Here is a 25,569-nt window from a genome sequence, read left to right as displayed (position 1 = left end):
ATATTCACCTTCAGTCGACTGAGCTTTACAGACATCTCGCGGTAGAGACGCCTCAATAAATTCAAAAAATACAAAGTGAAGCATAAACAACACTAATTGGTGTTGTTATAATTCTTTATGACACCACAATAAAGTAGATTTGTTTCAAGGAAACCTGGAAATTGGACCTTTGTGACGCACCGTTCTGGACATTTTGTGATAATATCTTTTAAAGACTTTTATGGATAACAATAACTACAACCAAATGAAAAGACGAGTACGGAAATTCTGATTCTGAAGAAGCAGAAAACTTAATAACCAAACAGTTATTATACCTCCAATTTGACGAAAAGAGAATTGGTCTGTTGAAACCTTATATTGGTCAAATCTGTCAGATTTCAATATTGTTTCTAGGATTGGGTGTAAATTGTTTAATTCGGACGTCGACGAGGTCGTTAAAACACAATTAACAATAACACCATCACCGCATCTACAACATAAAATATAATATTGATATTGACCACCCCCGTATCTATAGCATAAAACATAATAGTGAGATACATCGTGAAATACACTCATTAAAACGAGATCAGTAAATTGACTTGTGGTGCACTGACACAATGAAATACAATTTCTACTTCAGATCCCCACACAATTTCAAACAAACACCATTGGGCACAAACAATACAGTTAAGTGATCAACTACTTTTTAGTATTTATGTCGGACTAATGAAATGTAATAGTTGCTAAGGTACAAAATTCTGCATACGCACTGTTCAGTTAAGCTAACTGTATTTTCATCTCCAATTACTGGAGTTACTTCTTCTGTTTCATCGGTGTTCCTGTTAGTTAACCATGCTGTAAATCAGAAGATGGGCCTTAGTGGTCAGTATATTAAGACAAAATGAATAACGTTTTATGTTTAACTATATAAAAGGTTGGTGTATAAATAATTTATAACAGTAATATTTTCAGTAAGTTCCATTAATAGAATTTGAAATAATTTGTAGTACATGTAGTAGAATTTTCAGAGATATGATGCAATATCAGTTTTCCATGCTAAGTACTAACCTCCAATTCGACAAAATAAAAAATAATCTTTCGATACTTTGTATTGGCCTAAATATCCAGACGTCAGAACCTTGTGTAAGATTGCTAATAAATTGTCTACATCTGTGGTTGCAGTAGTAACAAAAACAAAAGTTACAATAACGGACCCATCTCTAGAAATAAAATCAAATAGTTAATAATTTGATTTATAAAAAAATGAAAGTGCATTTATAGTGTGTCAGTATATGGCATCACTAATTACAACACATGTTACTACATGTAAAACCCCTTTTCATCTCACTTAACATATTACTGCACTGTAAAACAGACGTTTTGGTTATATTTAATTAGCCAATTGTATTCATAATATATATAAGACCATTCTAATTATTTGAAAAAGTCAAATAAAAAAAACGAATTGACCGTAATAAAAAAACCATTTATGTGTACTTGGGGGGTGTAACACAAAGATGGCAATAACCAAGTTAATGCACAAAATCGTCGCACATTATTAAGAAACAAATAATGACACAAGTATTTACAGCAAATAACAATCAAATATTACTAGCGCGATTCAACAACGACCCCGGGAAGGACTCTCACTCCAGAGTTATCTTCCGAAGATGAATACATAACATCCACGCCGGCAAAAAACAAAACAAAATAATTTTGTTTAAAATCCGAGGATAAAAGATTTGTGTTGAGACTATATAATTAATATCTTCAAACAAAATAAACAGTTCGAACAAAATATAAAGAGAATAAAAGTGGCCAATATTGGCATCATTGCCCTGAATAATATCCTACATAGCATGTACATATATATGTCGTGATGTCGGGTAAAAATGTCGGGTTGTCGGGATGTCGGGTTGTCGACTTTCATGATCAATGTTATTCATAACAAAAAACTGGCAATTAAGAAAATGGCTGATCAAGTGGAAGTAGATTCACGCTCACATTGCAGTTTGAGTTGCATTCGTATCCATTTGTATACGTCCACATTCATAATGTGAAACGTCTTCAATAGCTCAGTCGGAGCAGAACAGTAGGACGTTAAACCCCATTTCATTTCATAATGTGAACATATCATGAAGCCGCCCTTGTCTGTGTGTCTGTCATTGAGTCAAGTGGTGTGGTTTCCAGCCCAAGCTTGTACATGACAAAGAGTAGGGTCGATGGTTGATGAAATGGGGTTTAACGTCCTACTGTTCTGCTCCGACTGAGCTAATGACGACATTTTTAGTGTCGTAATGTCGGGTAAAAATGTCGTGATGTCGGGTTGTCGTGTTGTCGGGTAGAAATGTCGGGTTGTCGCGTTATGAAAGGCGACATCACGACATTACGACATGATACCAATCAGCCACCATACTGAACATGCTCAAAATCGTAAAGAAACTTACTTTTCAAAGTTCCATAACTTTTTAAGTTTGTAATAGAATACCTAGTAGACAATTCACTTCGCCATCAAACGATATACTTTAAGTAATCGGTAAACAACCAATTGATACATCGCATTTTGCGCACAGACGCCCATTTTTCTGCTCAATAAATCGGTTAGAATTACGCCCAGTTTTCGGTTTTCGTATTAAACTCCACTTCCGGTATGCGTACAAATTTCGAAATAGTTTTAAGAATAAGTTCGCGAGAAAATCATGCAAAATTAAAAAAAAAACGGCACAGGCGGTGTCGGGCGATTTTGAACAAACTTTACAGATTTGATCTTTGGGTACCCCATATACCCCACATGAAATAATAAAAACGTTATTTTTAAAAAAGATAATTCCATAAATTCAAATATTTCCCATAAATTGCCTATTGATATTTATTTTGTTTCAAAGTATTTATTATGAATGTTCTTGTCTACTAAGATACTTCAATATAATATATGACTATTAATTTTTTCCGAAACCATTTGAGGCTAGATAAGTTAAAAATGTTGATGACCTCGTTGAAGTTGGATCAATCAGATCTACTTACATGCCAAATTTCATGAAAAGCATGCTAATATTAAAGAAATTGTCAAATTCGTCTCAACTTCCCTGACGAAATAACATTAACAAAAACAATAAGCTTTCATATGAAAGGTAACTTGTTTACTACACGTGAGGTGCAGGTAAAGTTTTTACTATACGTGAGATACAGGTAAAGGTGGGATACCGGTAAATGTGTTTACTTCACGTGGGATACATGTAACTTTGTCTACTACACGTGGGATACAGGTAAGATGCAGGTAAAGGTGTCTACTACACGTGGGATACAGGTAAAGTTGTTTACTACACATGAGATAAGAGAGAGAGATGGGGTTTAACGTCCACTCGACACAAACTAGGTCATTTCGGGACTAACGTATGGTTTAATTTTATTTACATAATTCGCTTGCACGTAGGGGTCTTTAGCAGTGGGAGGAAACCGGAGGACCCGGAGAAAACCCACGAGGTTGGACAGGCGACCCTACTCCTTGTCACGTACAACCGGGGATTGGAAACCACGCCAGTCGACTCAATGACAGACTTTATGATACAGCGCGCGCACGCTAACCATTCAGCCATCCAACCCCCCACATGAGATAAGGGTAAAGGTGTTAACCACATGTGGGATACAGGAATCGTCAGTGATGAACAGATTCTAATGTCACGTTTGTTCAGATTCCAAATAGATTTACGAAAAATTAACTGTTTTGTATTACGAAAAATGAAATATTAACTGTATTGTATTGTCGAATTATTCTAGTCTGGGTATTAAAAGATGTTATTTGCCACCAACAAGATTTAGATTTTGATCAAAATGCTTGTTTTTGAATAGCTGACAATTGGACAAATGGACAATAGAATTTACCTCCTATATATGTAACAAGCAAATCGAGCCTATTGCAAATTTCATTAGACAGAATAAACATCGCTGTCTCTATAGTTTATATTATTATTGACAATGTTGTTTTCATTTCAGTATTAATCTTATAAATCTCCTAATCAAATTGGTATTTACAAAAGTACAAAAAAGGAAGCATTTACATAATACTTGGCGAAAACACTTCAGTATCGACTAAGGTAGTCTGAATTAGACCCAATGACAGATATTCTAGGAAGAACTGCATCCTCCTAAAAAATTGACAGAGAAACCGAGCTCATAAGCGCGCCAAAACTTCAAATAACCCTAACGATTGGCTAAAACTAGTTATTAGGTAATTTCACTTAAACGACAAGTGTTGGAATCGCTTGTGAAAATGGATAACGTAAATAATAATATTCAAACCCCAATAAACCTCAGTGGGAAAATTTATTCTCATCCCTTTCATAAGGCAGCAATATTAAATTCATACGTTACATCTGTTTCAAATCTTGATACCTCGCAAGAATTAAAGCATTCAATTCACGCTTTGATATCACAATGAAAAGATTTATTAGTAACGGAACAAGAGGCGGAAGATCAAAGAACGATATTCTACTCTACAAATCCCACATGTCGTGGCATAATGGAATCACTTTAATTTTAAAATGGTTGATATTTCTTCAAATTGCCATCTAATACTAACTTTTCATCCAAACGGAATGTGGGCAGAACATTTCGAAAATTCATAACAAAAGCTTATTTATACTCAAAATACTACTCCAATTAAAATTCTAATTAAATAGAGCTGCAGTATGTACAATATTTACGTCATTTAACGTCTCGTTATTGAATATGGAGACATTATAATATGTCCAAATCCCCCTCCAAATGAGATTTCTGAGCAAGGTTGGAAATCGTAATACACAAATCCACCCAAACCACCATTATTTCAACATATATAAATTCTTCTTTCGTCTGTAAGAAATTTATTTACAAAAAGTATGACCAACAAGGTTTATATTATAAAGAAAACTGAACCTTTTCAATGATGCAGTTAATCCAAAAGAAGACCCCTTATCTGAATGACGAAAGACAACCCAATAACGTCCGTCTAGTGAACCTATCAATCTCTTTCGTACATGAAACTGTATGTTAGGTTTTACAATTTATTATCCCGAAGGGATATATGTTCTGGAGGGATATTGAAATGGGCTCCGTTGGGCCGTCAGTCCGTTCCGATTTCGTTTCCGAAGCATGTCTCATAAACCGTTCAAGATATCTTTTTGAAACTTTGTACACACATCAACCTATTATAGTAGTTGTGCCTTTTGCTATTTAGGTATTTCTCAGGATTTAATATTTTTTTGTGATTCATTGCAAACAAATTTGACTTAGTTTTTGGTGTAAAATTTTTTTCCGGAGCATATCTTATAAACCATTTAAGATATGTTCATGAAACTTTGTACAAACATCAACCTATTATAGTAGTTGTGCATTTTGCTAATTTGGAATTTCTGGGATTTAGTAGTTTTTGTGTTTTCATGGTATGGAAACAAATCTAACTTAATTAGTTTTTGATGCACAAATTTTATTCCGGAGCATATCTTATAAACTGTTCAAGATATCTTCATGACATTTTGTACAAACATCAACCTGTGATAGTAGTTGTGCCTTTTTTTCTAATTAGAAATTTCTCGGATTTAATAACTGTTGTGTTTCCATGGAAAAATATTTCTCTGTTGAATTATTTTACTACAACACATTTGACCTTGGTATATAATTGTTGTTCTAGTCCATATCTCAGGGCAAGGAGTAGGGGCGCCTGTCCAACCTCGTGGGTTTTCTCCGGGTCCTCCGATTTCCTCCCACTGCTAAAAGACCCCTACGCGCAAGCGAATTATATAAATAAAATTAAATCAAATGTTAGTCCCGAAATGACCTACTTTGTGTCGAGTGGACGTTAAACCCCATTTCTCTCTCTCTCTCTCTCCATATCTCAGAAACTGTGCAAGATACCTTTATAACATCAACCTATTATTTTATTTTCTGATGACCGTCCTTCCGTCCCGATTTCGTTTCCGGGGCATATTTCATTATCCGTTCAAGAAATCTTTTTGAAACTCTGTACAAACATTAAACTATTATAGTATTTTTTTCTGATGTGTAACCGTATTGTTTAACATGCAGTAGCTGATTGAGGTAGGCAAAGGTTGTTGTCCAATCCTTATAGGAATTAACGACCCTGCCTTGCCCAGCTACTGTGAGAATGGATCTTCTGACAAGTTCAATTGATATTCCATGTGTGGGAATATGAGATGAATCGGAAATATTTTTATATTGCTTACTAATAACATAAAGAAGTTGTTTTTTCCTTATGCTTTCTAAACAAGTGCAAGGGTACGGGATGTTGATGACTATCCATCTTGTTATGTTTGATCTTATGTTTATGTCTGCAGTATACCATTTTCTATTTTCTGTGTCCTTATGAAAGAACTAATATAGACCTCGTCTGTATGGAAGACCAACATCTCTTTATTCAGTGTTCTTAATTATTAGTCCTTAATTCCTATTTCTTCATTTGTTGTATTTCGAAATTTGTGTACTAAAATTTGAAATCAATATTTGTTTTAGAACATTTGTCACAGCAGATTTGTAAATGGTATTTTTGTTTAATTTAAACATACATTATGCAAGAGCTAACTCTGTCTATTGTGGATCTTTCTTTAGGCCTGAAATGTTATATAAACTATTAATTAGACATTTATTAACAAAACAAGAGCATAACCGACTCTCGATGGCATCGGATACTCGAGATATTAAGTAGATTAAAACGGTTCGCCATTTAAAAATTTAATTTTAAAATGGGAAAGCGAGGCTAAGTCCCGATTATACCATTGCCTTTGTTACCACTGTGCACAAATCGTGTCAAAATTACAAACAATGATAATTTGGCTGAGAATGAAGTAATTTGAATGAAACTTTCAATATCTTCTGTTTTTATCATCTATTTTTGAATTATTATAGCAAGAACGAACAACTCTTTATAAAACTCTTAACTAATGTATCTTTAATTGTATTTTAATACAACGATAAAGTTTATTTTAGAAAATCAAAACACAGCCTACACTTACATTTCATGAGAGACATAAAACGAAAACAAATCTCGAACAACAAATCTTCAAATACAAATCTTGCTAAACATTTCTCCACAAACATTTCTCGAAATTCCTCGAGCCGGAATTTAAAGATACAAATTTTAATTTTAGTGTGAAAATGTCGAAATACGCCAACAGATTAAGAAATAAGAATTAAGGACTATAAATTAAGAACACTGAATAAAAAGCTGTTTGGTCTTCAATATGTCTGTTGTTCGATACTTTTAAAGAGAATTAAATATTGTTTAAACTACTTTGGAGTTCATTCAAGCATTTTCTATTTTAAAACACGTTATATTTACTGATTCTCTGTCTTCTTTACAAGCAATAAACAATAAACAGCAGACATTTATCGTCTGCTACTATCACACGAGTTTATCGGCAAGGACACAGTCCTTTGCTGGCTCCCCAGTCACGTTGATATTAAAGGGAATGATCAGGCAGACTTAGCTGCCAAGTCTGCTTTAGATCTTCCCATATCAAGATTCCTTTTAGCATTCACCGATTTTAAATCCCCCATTAATTCTTTTATATATGGCCGCTGGCAACGGTCTTGGGGTCTTGCAGGCACATTAAGCCTCTCCTAAGAGACTGGCCCAACTCCTATGGAACCAACAGGAGGGATGAAGTTGTTTTGTGTCGCTCTCGCATTGGTCATACCTTTTTAACACACATTTTCATTTTGAAGCGAGATCCTCAACCGGAATGTGTTCACTGTCATGTTCCTTTGACATTTAACACAATCTACATTCATTCAACTGGCGTACCAAGAACACTGCAAAGTAAACCAATTAATATACCTGAAACTTATTTTGGCTGCGTCATGTCCATTCTCTCTAAATACTCGTTCTAGTTGATCTTTCAATTTTTTATATTTGTCGCTACTAGGATCATTATATCCTGACTTGTACTTTAGTTCTGGAAACTTTATTTCAATAACAAAATACCCTAATAAAAGAATATAATTTATTGATACAAATAAAGACAATTTGTAAGTATGCATGCTTAGCGCGCTACAAAAATACATGCCATGTTAGGCCGTAATTAGATTTGCTTCTAATATAATTTTAAATCCCAGTTGTAAATACATTCGCTATGCATACATCGGTTTAGGTTTAATATTTGAATCAAGAAGGGATGTTCCCGCTAAGGAAATTCTTGGTAATCGACTGATGATTTATATATCAGCTATGGGTTCGTATCACCTTCATGATTTTGATTATTTAGCTACGACGAAAACCTTTTTAGATAAAGTCATTGAAACCCGTTTTCTAAAGACGACTGATCATTGGTGTCATGAAAAAGTAATGATGTCAACTATCCTACAGGTAGAACACACATTATATAGTTTGTACATTACTATAGCTGCCCAAAGTAATGCTGTTCCGGTATAGGATCTTGTCATTTCGCACAGTGACATTTGTCTGTAGGTATTATCGGGGTCTACGAGCACAGGAATCTGACCTTCTATCCGTATATATATACATACACCATGTCGTACCAGACAATATATAATAAAAAACAACAGGAATGCAATGCCTGTTGAAAACTCGATCTTACCTGCTCTCGCTTCGGCTCGTTTTTTTTCAACAATTCGTAATGTCAGGCAACCAAACTTCTGTCAATTCACTCAGATATGTTTTTTCTTCAATCTAGTCGTTTTGATTTGCATAAATACTCCCACAAAACGATATCATCGCCACTTGTTTCCAATATTTACATCGTCTTCGTCCATTTTCATTTTGTCACGGCCGCCATGCGCTGACGTCACACAAATAGACGCATTCGACAGACCTCGTTTTTGTTGTTGCTGGGGTTGAGGGATTCTACCGATATTCGCCGAATATGTATAGACGTTTCACTGACGCATGAGACGACCCTACTCCTTATTATGTGTTAACCATTCTGCCATTTTAGTAGCTTTTCATGTAAGCAATTTTAAAATGGGAGCTAAAGAGTAAAATTTGCCTAATTTTTTTTAGTACCGTAGCTTTTCGTGTAAGCAATTTTAAAATGGGAGCTATAGGATAAAATTTGCCTAATTTTTGTGATTTTAAAAAATCAACTTCATAGGGCTTTGACAGAGTAACACAAGCCGTGACAGGTCTTGTAATTGAAAAAATATTTATAAATACAATATAATGTGATATCAATATAATTTTTAGTTCATCTGATTTAACATTTCGTATTTTAGAAACAATTATGGAAAAAATATTTGATACCGTTCTTGGTAAATACCTTAAAATTAATATTCCTGGAATTCATAACTGCTCTTCGGCATTTTGTCAAGCCTAAACCGACTATTAAATTTATTATATTTTCTAAAACATCATGTGGAAAATCAGATGAATTTATTTTTGAAATTTTTTTTTTAAATTTTAATTTATGAAGCGTCAATACTCGAATAGGCCTATATATAAAGTTTTTTTTTATTTTAAAATGCTGTTTGGTAAATCCAACAAACTACAAATGGTTCTGTTGAGGCCCTTCAAAACTGAATGGACGATTTATTTATTATAATTGTTTTGTTTTTTTCTTAAATAGTAGGCCTACTTAGCCTATGCAGAATTGAAATTTTTACATTAGTTTTAGTTGTTTCTAAAATACGGAATGTTAAATCAGATGAACTAAAAATTATATTGATATCACATAATATTGTATTTTTACATATTTTTTTCAATTACAAGACCTGTCACAGCTTGTGTTACTCTGCCAAAGCCCTATGAAGTTGATTTAAAAAAAAACAAAAAAAAAAACATTGTTTAAATCACAAAAATTAGGCAAATTTTATCCTATAGCTCCCATTTTAAAATTGCTTACATGAAAAGCTACGGTACTAAAAAAATTAGGCAAATTTTATTCTTTAATGGACGAATGGGTAACACATAATAAGGAGTAGGGTCGTCTCATGCGTCAGTGAAACGTCTATACATATTCGGCGAATATCGGTAGAATCCCTCAACCCCAGCAACAACAAAAACGAGGTCTGTCGAATGCGTCTATTTGTGTGACGTCAGCGCATGGCGGCCGTGACAAGATGAAAATGGACGAAAACGATGTAAATATTGGAAACAAGTGGCGATGATATCGTTTTGTGGGAGTATTTATTCAAATCAAAACGACTAGATTGAAGAAAAACATATCTGAGTGAATTGACAGAAGTTTGGTTGCCTGACATTACGAATTGTTGAAAAAAAAACGAGCCGAAGCGAGAGCAGGTAAGATCGAGTTTTCAACAGGCATTGCATTCCTGTTGTTTTTATTATATATTTTCTGGTACGACATGGTGTATGCATATATATACGAATAGAAGGTCAGATCACTGTGCTACGAGTAACGGCATCCTGTAATAGATTAGATACCGAACGAATCTGTACTTGGACCCAAAGGGTCGTGCAAACATTTAATGAAAAATGATACTTACTTTTATCTTTGACAGCTGGAGCATCTTGACGTTCATCTGCAAAGGGATATTGTCAATTTTTATACAGCTTTAATATTAAATATGTTCAAAATATTTATAAGACCAGTAGATGCAAAATTTCCTGTAGTTTCCGTGTGAAGGGGGGGGGGGGGCATGAATTCTTAAATGACCAAATTTGGTATTAACATCAATGTTCGGGAGCAGCTACTGAAACACATTAATTTTCAGCAAAACAAGCCAACAGTGAGGCTGATGTCCCCCGCCGAAATAGGAAAATAATTAGAGGACACATATAAATTTATCACAAATTATCTTTTACAAAGTATTGAACAATCAAACAGTATATCTTTACTTATAGTCTAACAATCAAAGTAGGAGAGTTATTGTTTTCTAAAGTCTCGACCAATCAAATTGTGTATCGCTCTGCTTACCCTGAGCAGAAAATGCTCATTATCAAACTTAGTCAAGGTATTACTGTAATGAAACTATACACCAAGTTTCATCAATCTCACTTAATTAGAACTAAAGTTATCGTGTCCTAAAGCATCAACCAATCAAATTGCTTACCCTAAGCGGAAAATGCTCATCTTCGAAATCCATCAAGGCATTGACCTAATCAACACATACACCAAGTTTGAACATTCTAGCTCAATTAGGAAGAGAGTTATCGTGCCCCAAAGTATCAACCAATCAAATTGCTTATCTCTGCTTACCCTAAGCGGAAAATGCTCATCTTCGAACTCCATCAAGGCATTGACCTAATAAACACATACACCAAGTTTGAACATTCTAGCTCAATTAAAAGTTATCGTGTCCCAAAGCATCAACCAATCAAATTGCTTATCTCTGCTTACCCTAAGCGGAAAATGCTCATCTTCGAACTCCATCAAGGCATTGACCTAATAAACACATACACCAAGTTTGAACATTCTAGCCCAATTAGGAAGAGAGTTATCGTGTCCCAAAGCATCAACCAATCAAATTGCTTATCTCTGCTTACCCTAAGCGGAAAATGCTCATCTTCGAACTCCATCAAGGCATTGACCTAATAAACACATACACCAAGTTTGAACATTCTAGCTCAATTAGGAAGAGAGTTATTGTGTCCCAAAAAGTGTGACGGACAGACAGACGGACAGACAGACGGACGAACCCATTTTAATAGTCCCCTGCTTTCTTCGAAAGGCGGGGGACAATAACTGGAGGGGGTGTAATTAGGGGCCCAGTCAAATATTGCACTGATACAGTGCATTTATATCTACCTTGTTCTAGTATGTTTCTTGCCTGGTCGTGGCCTGTAGCAGTAAGTGCCTGTAAAAATTTATCAAAGGCGCTCTGACCACGATTCACTAAGGTCATTAACAGTTTATCGGTCTGTTTCTTGGGAACTTTTTCGGACTCTATTTTAATTTTGTCGTTTTCGTCAAAAACACAGGTGCTATATAATTCTATGCAAAGATCAAGGGGTTTTGCTATTTCTTCCAATAAAGCCGTGTAATTCGTCTGAATTTTCGTATATTGGGCATCCGACATTCGTCCCTTTTCCACACAATCTGAAAAAGAGTAAAACATAGACTGAAATTATTAATTTCTTGGTATTTTTGCATATTATGTTATCATAGGGATGAGGGTATTCATGCGAATAAATATTACCTCGCGAATACTGTATTTAGTAATTGCCTGACAAATACATTTTTAAAACATTTGTGACCTTACCGTATTCCTAACCACAGCTCATTGAAGCTACCAAGTTTTCCTTGTGCTTGTGCCCAAATAAAAAAGTTGTCTGTCCTTAACCTTATATACTGTCGTAAGGAATAACCCTTCACTGAAATACCATTGTAATTTAACTTATATATTGGAACCACGCTCGCATGGATCGGTTTGTCCGGTGTAGTTTCCCGTTGTTAGTGGTGAAATGGAACCGCGTCTGAATGTTCAAATGGGAGCAAAACCACGAGGCCCGGTGTACACGTTGGCGTCCACGTATGCCGTATAAGTACTATTGACAGTTGGAATTCGAAATAAGAGCAAGCAGTTGGGCTGCAATCAGGGCAATATTGACCTGATAACACATTGCATGTCGTATGCCTGTTTTGATTGGGCAGGTTGGTGTAGCACTGTGCGACGTTAAATATTTATTCCATTATTCATAGTGATATTACACAAAAACAATTACAAGATGTAAAATATTTGTCGAGGGCTTTAATACCACTGCGTGAGCAGTATGGGCAACTATGAATGAGGATTTAGTCATCACAAATTCGTTATGTCCGGACGAGCATGTTTGTATACGTCCAAATGAAAATGTCGCCCCTGTCCGTCCTGAAGTCAGTCCATAATGTTTTTGGACACTCTACAGGTCGCAATGTTTATCCGATTTTGACTAATCTTGAAATGATCAAACTTCGAACTTACAACGTATGTTTATAACCCAAAAATCTCAGTTCCTTTCGATATTTGCGCATATCGGACCACAACTTCCTTGATTATTGCCCCTGATTGAACGAAAAATCGCGTTTTTAATTTCTATATTTGCGCATATCGGACCACAACTTCCTTGATTATTGCCCCTGATTGAACGAAAAATCGCGTATTTATTTTGTGGTCCCACAGAGGTCAAAATTTGTATCCGATTTAAAAAAAATAGTCCGAATGTCGTGAAAATCAGACGGGGGGGGGGGGGTGTATCGAAGTGGGGCTGTCGGAAATGCAGTTGACCATATACCGCCAGTCGCAAAATCACTAGCTTATCCGACCTGAGAGAATCAAAGTGATTGTATATGAATATTTTCGCCACGGAAATGAAGCCTGGCAATATTTGAGGCACTGATCTTCGAGATAAATTGAGCTGACCAGATACCGCCTGTTGCCAAATTACTAGCTTATCCGTCCAGAGAGGGAGGTGTCAAAGAAACGGAGTGTGAGAATCAAAGTGAATAAATATTTTCCCTGCGTCGAACCTATACCCCAAAACTTTGAGGATCGTAAAAAGCACGTTTCAACTGGTTCAAGTGTTATTGTTTCGGACTCTACAACATGTAAGTCTATGACTGAGTGGGATTTAATCACCGTAGAAGGTACTGATTACCCCGAAACTTATTTTAATTTTTATCCGATTTTGATGAAACTTAAAATGTATATTTATATCTTCAGGGTCATAGTTTCTTTTGATATTGTTGCATATTGGACGAAGAATCACATTTTGGGCTTGTTCACTGTCCATATCATGCAAAATGTGGGCTGGGCGTAAATTACATGGCAACCGCTTGTACATATTTACTGAAATGAAATGGTATTGAACGTGTTATTGTTCTGCGCCAACAGGGCTAATGGAGACGGGTTAATATTGACTATAGTTGTGTGTGAGAAAATGGTAACTGGTAGGGGACAAATCCATCGATATTCGATTGAACATTTGTCTACACTAATACGTTGTTGCTCTTAGTGTTAAACGTCCGCTTCCACCAAAGGTGATATCGGAGACAAGTTGTCTTATTTTAATTTCTATTTTCTTAGCTCACGCGCAGGGTTCTTTCCTGTGGGAGGAAACTGGAGTACCCGGAGTAAACTCTTATCGCCAAGCTACATACGCTCACATCAGGGAGCGAAACAACAACCGCAAGCCAAAAGACACGCTAGTCCACCACAACCCCCTCACAAATACGTAATTTATGGGCGTTATTTATAATGACTATGGATGCGTGTGAAGAAATGCTAACTGCTAGGTGACAAACATATGTAGACCTCTGGTAGTCATGGTCATCTAAACTACATTCTTTATTTAGGTTAATCTTGGAAATACCTGTTTTTTTGTTCCCTAATTCCTGTTTTTCAAGTAAACCAGTCAACGCTTGAACTTGCTGTGTTAGTTTTCGAATATCTTCCTCTAGTTTCAGTTTATCATTATACGGTTCTACAACTCTGCTATACATATCACTTGTATAATGACTTCCGGCATTGTCGCTTACAGTTTTAAGGATCAGATCAAGAAAATTTCCATTACAATCTGTATCACGCAGCGTGTCAACATAGTCCAAACATATATATCTACTATTGCATTGTTTAATGGTGTCCATCAAAAATTCTGATTCTTTTATCATTGATATTGAGTTCGGATCGTTAGATATTCGATTTAAGACTAAAATAAGGTGATTGGTGATATTTTGACCAAATGTTTCCTTAAAAAGTTTAAAGGCACATTTACATTCCTCAGTAATCCTAGCATCTAGGCTCATAACGTAGAGAAACACGTGCGGGCCTGGTGTTGATATACAAAATAAAGAATAAAGTTCTTTTAATGTTTCCGCAATAGTATGCCGGGTATCAAACAATCCCGGCGTGTCAATGACTTTAATTGTTTTTCCATCACCTAGTTCCCTTGTCGCAGTTTCGCATTTAGAAGTGATAGAATTAGGACTTTGTTTGGACTGAAACACTGGTTTTCCTATCAAGTAATTGCCAGTATAGCTTTTGCCAGCTCCGGTCTTACCAGACAATACTATATTTATATGTGAGCTATCGTTAGTTCGTGGGATTGTACTTGGCTGTTCGCTGTCTGTGAATAGTGAATTACATTCATTATCTTTATTATCATAAGCACCGGATGAGTAATCTGTTTGAAAGGACATGTCGGCCTGTAAAACACAAATTAAAAGAAACATGCGCATATATACATATAGATGGGGGAGAACCAGGTAAAAATTCGTTTGAATGTATAGCTAAACTCCTTGTCTCATTTCTGTAAATTGAATATATCACCATCCTCACTGATTTATCGTTCAAGCACGCAGTTTTCGCCTTATGAGTTTTGAGGGTAAAATAGTGGACATGATCTACATAGTCAATGTCACCTGCAATCTACATTTCCCAATACTCATCATCCCCAACACGTATGTCAAGCTGACTCATCGTCGCTATAAACAGAAAAAATTGAAACATTAAAGTATATTAGGCATTAATTATTTTACACATTAACTTACCAATCATACAAAAGAAGTAGGAAAAGCGCTTAAAATGTTACACAGTAACATGGCAGAATTAACCTATTAATCAAAGATATCAAAAGCATGTTTTAACTATACCAGATATCACGATTCAAAGTATTGGGTATAAACTCTCTAAGCTCGATAAACAAATTTCATTTCTCAACTGGCAAAATAATTAAGCTACTTTCACCAAATTAAGAGCAAATCCCATGCATTGAACGGGCTTGAAAACGTATGACCCAACCTTGTCATTAACTTAACAATTGAGTGTGCTACTCGCCTGCGATTCCTGACTACCCACTAAACTTTCATCCCCTGATGCGTCTAACCGGTCTTCAATAATATTCAGTAGTTCTAACGGCCATACCCACAGATTGGTGTATAAACGCAGAGGCTTTTCATTCGAAAGGTAATGTAGTGTACGACGTAATCCACAATCATAACCTGATTCTCGTCAAAGGGCACCATCAATGCTACCTCGTTGTACAAAAACTGTTCCGTCTCTGGATGTTTTACAAAATAGCGAGTTATATCTTGGATTCTTTCCCGAAACCATAAATCTCCCAACACACTAAAGCACGATCTAACGTGACTCAACTCGACCTGTTTCCGACGAATGACGTGATGGTCCAGGTCGTGCAGGACCAATTCGCCATCCCAGATCCAACAAGATCTTGATAAGACCAACTCGACCCCAACACGATAAACTCGCTTCAGTCCAGATACTATACAGTTCCTGTCCAGATCCATCACGACCTCCGCAGAGTTTGGATATTCAAGAGTTAACATCTTGTCTTGTTGCTTCGAAATCGCGTACGGACGTGTTAAGGTCTTCATGAATTGGGTTGGTCATGTTGAGAGCATGTTGGGGTCTTGTTTGATCGTATCGATATCGTGTAGTTATCGAGTCTGTAGGTCCCGGAGACCGGTTGAAGTAATTTGTATCGCGATTATGCGCAACCTGCTAGAAATTTGAGTCTCCTTGGATCGCCAAACATTTTAGATCTGAATCAGAACGAGCTTTGGTCTGACAGGGGGCTTGACCCAAATAAGTTGGCGTGTTTTCTTTAGCTTTGATGGATCAATTGCCATATACACCAATTTGGTCGAAACTGTCTTCCTGAAGAACCAATCAGAGTGAAAATATCAAGGAATTCCCACCCCTAACCCGCGTCGATAATCCACTGGGGAATCAGTATCCCCGGTGTACAGAGTAGGGTAGCCATATTGCAACTAAAATAACCTGAATATATAACATAAGAAATCTTGCTATAGCCCAAAACCTTGAAAGGAAGGGATAAAACCAAGAGTGAGATGGGTAACGATTGGGCAAATGGGGACTGGGACCTGTGTTCGACTTCTTTCGTTCACCCTCATTCAATTTTGTCCGATCACTAGATTTCTCTTTTATATACTTCGCTGATGCTTTAGAGACTTTGTCTCCCGTCGCACTTCCTAAAGCTGAAAGACACAGGGTTAATCGTATCGATGCGTGCCCGGCAAGCTCCTCAAAAACGACCATATCCGCATGTCAATGAGGTCTAGCAAGGCTTGTGAGCTCATCCAGAGTCAGCAGAATTAGGGACTCCGAGGGTTTATTGGGGGGGGGGGGGCAATAACCTTACTTTAGTTTTTCGTCGATCGATACTAGCAATTTCCAACTTTTCCACCTCATCCAACAACCTCCTCTTGGGTTCTGTATGCTCTTCGTGGTCTTCTGTGGCCCGCTTACGAGAACTAGTTGTATTATCCTGAAAGTAAAAACCACAAACAATAATTATGTGTTAAAAACACACAAACCAAGAGTTACACAACGAGCAGGCATCTAATAAAGAGGCGCACAATGCAATAACAGTAGCAAACCTACCTGAGGTTCGTTCAGAGACTGCACCTTTGCTTGAGTAACTTCATTGGCATATATAATGGCGTGATGCAGAGCCAGCCTAGCTGATGACACGTCTAACTCCTTTTCTGCCATTCTAAGAATCCGAGGTAACTTTTCGCCAGTTACCATCTTGAAACCTTTCTTTATTTTCTACAAAATTACGAAACCGTCTTATTAAGAATACAATTATTCACACAAAAAGAAACAACTCTTAAGTCATCTTGAAAAAGGGCTATAACATAGGAGGTGAAACAAATGCTACACAAATGAACTAACTTGAAAATCGGCATCTTCTGTTCTGCACTCATATTGAAGTCTGGCTAAGTCGCCTACAACAGCTGTCCCATCTTTAATTCGTCTCACCAACGAAGGAAATTTAATTCCCTTCAAGGAATATCTGTTTTTCCACACTGTGACCACCATGATAAACGCAGGGACACACCAAAACAAAGCAGTATTCTAAACACCGATGGCCAACATTTTCAACAACATAACCATTAATAACAAATCACGAAGACACAAAAAAAAAAACAATCACAATTGAAAACTGAAAAACGAAATTAAAACCACGAATCGGCGATTCTATTTTTTATTTAGTTTATTGTAACGGTTGTCAGTTCCGAGTTACCTCAAGTGGTTTCGTCCTTCTATTTTTTAAACACGCGCTTTCGGCAACTTGCGGACACTGCAAGATTGTTAAATTTACATTTATTTAATCGTAGAACCTTGTGGTTAGTTTATCGGGTACCTTTTTACTTGCTCTAAATACCTGGAAAAAAATGGCACTGGACATTACCTGAACGAAATATATATTTCGTAGTCTTGGTTAATCAGACTCGTATGTTTAAAATAAACATCCTAGTCAGCATTGATAGTTAAAATTCATTTTATGTGATTTATTTATTCTTTGGGAGAATGGGATTGGAACGACGAAATTATCCTTCTATATAACTGACTGAAGTAACTAGCGATAACAGATACAGGGGCGAATATCAGCTGACTAATAATTCCTTCGAAGACCAAATATTGTTATATGTTAATTCTCGTCTGTTAGACTGGCTGTTACTTTTTACCAAATTTTCGTTGAGTAGAAGGCTTTCTACCATAGATGGAGCAACATGTGGCAACCTCTTGCCCAAAAGCACGTATGAGGTTCTTCGTGAAAAAATTGAGATACACTAGCTGGAAGTAGAGAGAAGTAAACATGCAATTTTCGGCCCTACATTTCAACCTAACCAACCTCTGAACTCTTGTATCCGTCCGCCTCAAAATCATAAATATTCATTAAAACCTGGCAGAAAATGTATTTTCAAACCCTTTTCTTCGAATCTACACCAAAAAGTCAAAAAAATCGCCATGCAAAGGGGAAAAGGGGATAAAAACTAAAAATAGCTTTGGCCCTTGTATCGTGGTGACGGCGTAGGAATATTTGGTGAGCTGTGTCCTATATAGGGGTGAAACTTCAGGTATCACCAAGAGGCCTTTTTATATGCTTCCCATGTGTTCTGTCATGTGACCAGGGTGTGGTCTTATTGGCTTGAAATCAGCCAGTCAGACACATTTCCACTCAGTATCATAATAAATTAATGTTTATTCAAATCATCAACACAGCCTTTTGGTGAATAAATCGAATTCGATTCTATTGATGATCAATGTTCAGTTGACCTTTAACATGCAAAGATGCAGACAGCATACGTACAACATGAAAACCGCCAAAATCTGAACTGATTCTTAGGCAGGCCTACATGAGACTATGGTTCACTGAGAAATGTATGACCTGGAAATCCCAGTGAATATATAGGCTCAGGTGCAGACAACAATTAACTAAAAATATACACATTCATAGAAACGGACAGCGGGAAATCCCAAAAAGTCTGACAGGTGAAATGGTCCTTAGTCAGGCCATTAGTCTGATTTCTCTTCGATCATCATTCATACCCCCCCCCCCCAAAAAAAAAAAACCTTACTATTTTGAAAATCAATACTATGTTTTAGGTTTTTCTAGTTTTTTTGGGTGGGGCGAAAAACAGACAGCACATAAAAATATGTTTTATGCGGTATAACACGGTCCCTATAAGATACAGCTTAATTCACTATGACACCTTAATTCACTATGTGGTATAACATGATCTCTATAATATACACCTTAATTCTCTATGTGTATAACACCGACACTATAATATACACCTTAATCCAAATCCATTATGTGGTATAACACCGACACTATAATATACACATTAATGCATTATGTGGTATAACACCGACCCTAGCACATTTCCACCCAATTTTAGAACCCTTGACAAATACTTCGTTACAACTATATTACTTCTCTATGTGGGCGTTGATTGAGAGTTATATCCCATAAAATGTTTATGGACTATGGGACAACTTTAATTGATATTAAAAAACTATCCGATTCCTAGTTTTCTTCTTTATGAATATTGAACTCATATCTTAGAAACTACATGATCTATATCCTAGAAGAGGGTCACGATGGCTAAGTGGGTAAGCCGCTGGCTTGCTGGTCGGGTGTTCGATCCCTGCATTGGCCGAGAAAGTGCATCCAGATTTTCCGGCGTGATTCTCCCTTGTCAGTGATGCAGGACGGAGGGGACGAAAAACCGAGTTCCCGTGTACACATTGACACTTGGAATTCGATATAAGAGTTAGCCGTAGTGCCGCTGTCCGATCAAATATTTCCCTCATAGCTCACTGTTTGGCGTATCCCCGTCTTCATTAGCCCAGTTCGGAGCAGAACAGTAGGACGTTAAACCCTATTTCATTTCATTTATTTCCTAGAAAATCCCCCATGTATTTAGTTTCATCACAATATAAAATAGTTTGGTTGGTGACCTAGCTTTTGTTATTTCATTACGCGGCGTGTCATCGTACGTATATCTATTTATATCAACCGAAACCATAAACAGGAAGATATTGTATAGTATTAATGTACAAGGTGCAACTTGTCATCAACAAAATAAATCGTTGTATCAAATACAATGTAGAAATCACACATTAAGAAACATTGTTGTGTGTACTATTTCACTACTACACAAAGAATATTAAGACAAAATAAAGATTTATGAAAACATAACTCTTACGAAACTTCTTAATAAAAATACTTTAAGGTGTTGTATTACCCTTTTGATCTTTGGGATCACTAGACGTTATGTTTATGTGAAGATCTCGATTGCGGCTAAAATAATTTCAATTGTTTTGTCTGTAGTTCATTATTAGCCGGTGCGAATTCAGAAACATAATGTCACAAATATCAAAATAATGCACATAAACGTGCTGTGCCTGTGAATATATCCGTATTTACGCGTCAGTATTGAAAGAGATATTCAAGGTAGCTAACTAACGCCGAAACACTGTAGTAGTTCCAGTAACAGTTGCTATTACTTTTCATAAATCCTTAACATTCTTTTCGCATGTTTTGCATCACCCTTTTTACTTAATGTGGGATCTCGAATTGCTTGAAAGAACCTGTTATTATTATTATTAATTGTTTTATAATTAAGGATTTTGAGGCGGAGTGATCGGGGGAGTAAACAGGCATGGATTTGGGGGAAATCCCCTATGACAAATAACATTGCACTTTAGTGAAAAGTCGAGACATATACATCTTGATCAGATGATCATGTCATACTTTGCGCGTTGGTGGTATAGAGTTTATATGCCACGGATTGTTTTGGCCCAGATATCGCATCATGAAATCAACATATCATTGCTGCATACACGGGATATAATTACACGTTTATACACGGGAGGTAATTCCTAGTTTACATATAGGATACAGACCACCCTATTTTTCTACCTCCGCTTTTACATGGTGTTTTTAGCTGAATTTTTTATATGTAAAATCGAGGAAGAGAATTTGAATTATTTTCTGTCTGGTTTTGGTAAATATTCGTAGTTTCAAGACGGACAGATAACGCAGTTAAATATGTATATTTAGAAATAATCCACCCTGTAACACAAGCAGAGCATTTTTTTGTAAGAGGGAAATTAAATTTTTCTCCTTTTGCTTTTCAATGTTTGTTGACGTATTGGTCTAGAATCAGAGAAGAGTGTTTGAATTCCCATTCAAAATATTTATCGAATGGTTGAAACTTGTTAATTAAATATTATAAGTCAAGGAATGGAATAGATTTAACATTGTTTTCAATGGATAGATATCAACACCTTTGATAATTTGATCTGAATTCTCATTAAACGGGATAATTTATAGTCGTTTGCACCATCATTCGGTTTCTGCGTTTTTACCCCCCCCCCCCCCTCTTGAGATGTAAGGGGTGATTAGAATATACCCCACGTGTGCGACTTAAAAAAACGATGAAAGGGACCCTTTAGCGTGTAACCGTGTATTGTAACCGGTGTCATTGGAGTGAGTGGAATCCTGATGATTGAGTGAAGTCTGGTCTTGCGAGCCCTTTCTCTGCAACAAATTGTTTCGACCCACAATTCACCAAGTTCCGGGGAGGGGAGGTCAGAGTGCCCACTCTGGTCAATGGGCTTTGGTCGGGTTCGGCTGATGAGTAGGCGCATGTCCCATTTTCTGAGTTTCTATGTTTTTTTCCTCCTATTGCCTCAGTTTTGCCCAGGCATCAGACGAACAGGGTATGGCGCACACTTTTAGGACCAGGGATTATCTTCACTCGCTTAAATATCATGGGTATCCTTAATAATTACTTCATGGGTCCTGGGAGCCACGGTGGCTAGGTGGTTAAGACGCTGGCTCGCTAGCCTGGAAGTCGGATGTTCGATTCCTGCATTGGCCGAGAAAGTTCACCCAGATTTTCCGACGTGGTGCAGAACGGAGGGCCTGACAAAAACAGCTGTCTAGTCCTTCGGATGAGACGAAAAACCGAGGTCGTGTGTATATATTGGAATGCACGTAAAAGATCCCCTGGCAGTTGGAATTCGATATAAGAGTAGGTGATAGTGCCGCTGCCCGGGAAGAATTTCTCTCATAGCACACTGTATGGCGTATGCCCGTCTTCATTAGCCCAGTATAGAAGCAGAACAGTAGGACGTTAAACCCCATTTCATTTCATTTCTTGGGTCCTGCATTCGATCCCTGCATTGGCCGAGGAAGATCATTTGGATTTTCCGGCGTGATTCTCCCTTGGAGAGAGAGAAATGTGGTTTAACGTTCACTCTACACAAACTAGTTTATTTCGGGACTAACATATGGTTCAGTTTTATTTCCATAATTCGCTTGCGCGTAGGGGTTTTAGCAGTGGGAGGAAACCCGAGGACCCGGAGAAAACCCACGAAGTTGGACAGCCGACCATATTCTTTGTCACGTACAACCGGAGATTCGAAACCACGCCAGTTGATTCAATGACAGACCGTATGATACAGCGCACGCGTGCTAACCATTCGGCCATGCAACCCCCCGATTCTCCCTTGGAAGTGGTGTAGGACGAAGGTTCTGGCAAGGAACAACGTACAATCGTTCGGATGGGACGAAAACTGAGAGCCCGTGTATAAATCGGTATGAGTGTAAAAGACATTTGCTAAATGTAGTTGTCCTGGTAAACTGTCCCTGGATGGCGCATGCCCTTCTTCATTAGCCTGGATTGTGTAGGGCATCAAATTGGTTAAAATAACTGTCACATCCACCCCAAATACAAAAATGTCCAATTTAAACCCAATTTTTGAAATAAATACAAAACTATGTGTACAATTTATATCGATTTTAAACAATTACAGAAATCAATTTTCAGATGATAAATCATTAGAAATATCAAGTAACCCATTTTCTAACAAGACATTTTCTTCGCCATCTATGTCAACGAGTTTACATTAGAAGGACGACTCTATTGCTATACACGAACTAGCTTAAGAAATTAAAACCCTTTTTACACCGATTTTATGCTAGAAATATCATCAAGGTTTTTCTCGGCTCTAGCAAGGATTTAAACCCAGAGATTATAGTCAAGAATCCATTGTCCTTACAGCTACATTACCGCGGGTCCATATCATGTCGTATGATCCTGGTCCCAGTTTTCATCGCATCAATACTCCAAAATATATCCCATTGGCATGGCAACACTTAAAACCCGGATGCAGCATCATAAACAATAGGGATCACTTACGAAGGGAGCTGTAAGTGTTGCTATTATAATAGGAGTTTTTATAAAAGGCCCATCATTAAATTCTCCACATATCTTGGTAAATACTGAACGGATTTGCATCTGATATTCCATCCTAATAGAGATTCATCTTTCACAATATGAATAGTACGATAGTATTTATTGCGCATGGCTCTCCAGATAAGAATATGGACTCACCGTTTGACATCGAGTACCTTGTTACAAATCGCACTGAAACGCATTATGGTACACGATTCGAGTACCAATGGTAAAATGTGTTTATTTTTTCTTAAATATTTGATATCAGAAGCCCATCTTTTCCCGGTAAGATCACAACTTCAATGTTGATTTAAATTGACAAATAATTCGTGTTTTCAATGTCGAAGAGGGTCGGATGGCTGAATGGTTAGCGTGTGCGCGCTGTATCATGAAGTCTGTCATTGAGTCAACTGGCGTGGTTTCGATTTCCCGGTAGTACGTGTCAAGGAGTAGGGTCGCCTGTCCAACCTCGTGGGTTTTCTCCGGGTCCTCCGGTTTCCTCCCACTGTTAAAGACCCCTACACACAAGCGAATTCTTTAAATAAAATTAAAACCATATGTTAGTCCCGAAATGACCCAGTTTGTGTCGAGTGGACGTTAAACCTCATTTCTCTCTCTCTTTCAATGTCGAAGACTTTAGATGATATTGAGTTAGAGAGGTAGCTACATAGTATAGTGAAGTTATTATAACGCAGTGGAGCGAGACGGTGATATATGCAGTCACAGCGTGTGTGTTTATTGATATATACCGAAAGTCCATATTGAAGTACAGCAGTCAACAAACAGTATTACACAATGATATGAACTAATGACATGCACGCAGGTCTCACAAGCGTCGTCTGCTCGAGTTTTACAAAGCAGAGATAAATGTGGTTTAACGTTAAACCGGAGCAGGCGAGTATATGATCAAATTAGAAAAGACCATGTTTTGCCTTAACCAATATGGCGTCGATGACTTCACTAAAATGACGTCATGTCGCCTCTACGTCATTTAAGCTTCTGTGGTTTAACGTCCGCTCATAAAATAACTAGTATGTTTTAGGACTAGTATTGTTATATACGTCATGTTAATTATTCGCTGGCGGGCTGAATTTTTTTTAACAATGGATGGAATCGAGGTATCTGCAGAAAACTTGCGCAATACATAACGGGGTTTAACGTCCATTCGACACAATCCAGAGGATTCGGTACTAACATGTGGTTCAATTTATTGTTCCCCGCCTTTCGAAGGAAGCAGGGGACTATTAAAATGGGTTCGTCGGTCCGTCCGTCCTTCTGCCTGTGTGTTTGTCCGTCACACTTTTTGGGACACCATAACTCTCCTAATGGAGCTACACTTTTCAAACTTGGTGTAGGTGTTTATTAGGTCAATGCCTTGATGGAGTCCGGAGATGAGCATTTGCTGCTTAGGGTAAGCAGAGATAAGCAATTTGATTAACCGATGCCTTGGGACACGATAACTTTGTTCTAAATTAGTGAGAGTGATTAAATTTGGTGTATAGTTTTATTACACCAATACCTTGACTAAGTTAGATAATGACCATTTTCTGCTCGGGGTAAGCAGAACGATAAGAAATTTGATTGAGTTGAGAATTTTCTGCTTAGGGTAAGCAGAGATAAGCAATTTAATTGATTGGTGCTTTGGGATACGATAACTTTAGTTCTATTTTAGTGAGAGTGGGGACACTTGGTGTATAGTTTTATCAAATCAATACCTTGACTAAGTTCGAAAATGAGCACTTTCCGCTCAGGGTAAGCAGAGCGATAAGCAATTTGATTGGCCGAGACTTTGGAACACCGTAACTCTCCTTCCAATTGAGATAGAATGTTCAAACTTGGTGTTGGCGTTCATTAGGTCAATGTATTTGTGACTCAGATGACTGGTCTAGGCTGTAAGTTATTGTCGAATTTTAAAAATATTTAACAATTTTGAAACTACTACACCAAATAGCCAATGTTTTGATGCCTACATTTAAAATGTCATCCTCATAGACCCTCTCAACGATACTTTGAAATGCCCAAGTGCATATCTATCTTATTCAATTAAAAAAGTTTTGGCTCCTAAAACTTCTCTACTATATGTTGTGTTATTAACGTAAGCCTGCATTCAGAAATAATA

The 25,569-nt window shown here is 37.1% G+C and overlaps 1 protein-coding gene across 1 annotated transcript; it reads right to left on the bottom strand.

The window, feature by feature from the left end:
- Positions 1-508: 508 nt before the first annotated feature.
- On the bottom strand, positions 509-20,629 carry LOC130010546 (uncharacterized). The gene is made up of 10 exons (XM_056103524.1): positions 20,451-20,629; positions 17,587-18,079; positions 17,293-17,460; positions 17,051-17,176; positions 14,243-15,074; positions 11,700-11,990; positions 10,438-10,473; positions 7,814-7,961; positions 1,051-1,202; positions 509-837 (listed from the first exon to the last, which is right to left on the bottom strand). The coding sequence occupies exons 2-10, from the start codon at positions 17,731-17,733 to the stop codon at positions 689-691; spliced, it is 2,049 nt and encodes a 682-aa protein (XP_055959499.1). The 5' UTR covers positions 17,734-18,079; positions 20,451-20,629; the 3' UTR covers positions 509-688.
- Between the last annotated feature and the right edge of the window lie 4,940 nt (positions 20,630-25,569).

This window comes from Patella vulgata, chromosome 1 (genome assembly GCF_932274485.2).
Source record: "Patella vulgata chromosome 1, xgPatVulg1.2, whole genome shotgun sequence".
NCBI lineage: Eukaryota > Metazoa > Mollusca > Gastropoda > Patellidae > Patella > Patella vulgata.
The sequence above is the reverse complement of the archived record's forward strand: the minus strand, read 5'-3'. Positions and strand labels throughout refer to the sequence as shown.

Coding starts and splice junctions, on each gene's coding strand:
- LOC130010546 (XM_056103524.1), bottom strand. CDS start 17,733: ATGGTGGTCACAGTGTGGAAAAACAGATATTCCTTGAAGGGAATTAAA. Junction 17,177..17,292: donor AGTCTCTGAACGAACCTCAG/GTAGGTTTGCTA, acceptor TTTTACTTTCAG/GATAATACAACTAGTTCTCG. Junction 1,203..7,813: donor GCAGCCAAAATAAGTTTCAG/GTATATTAATTG, acceptor TTTTATTTCTAG/AGATGGGTCCGTTATTGTAA.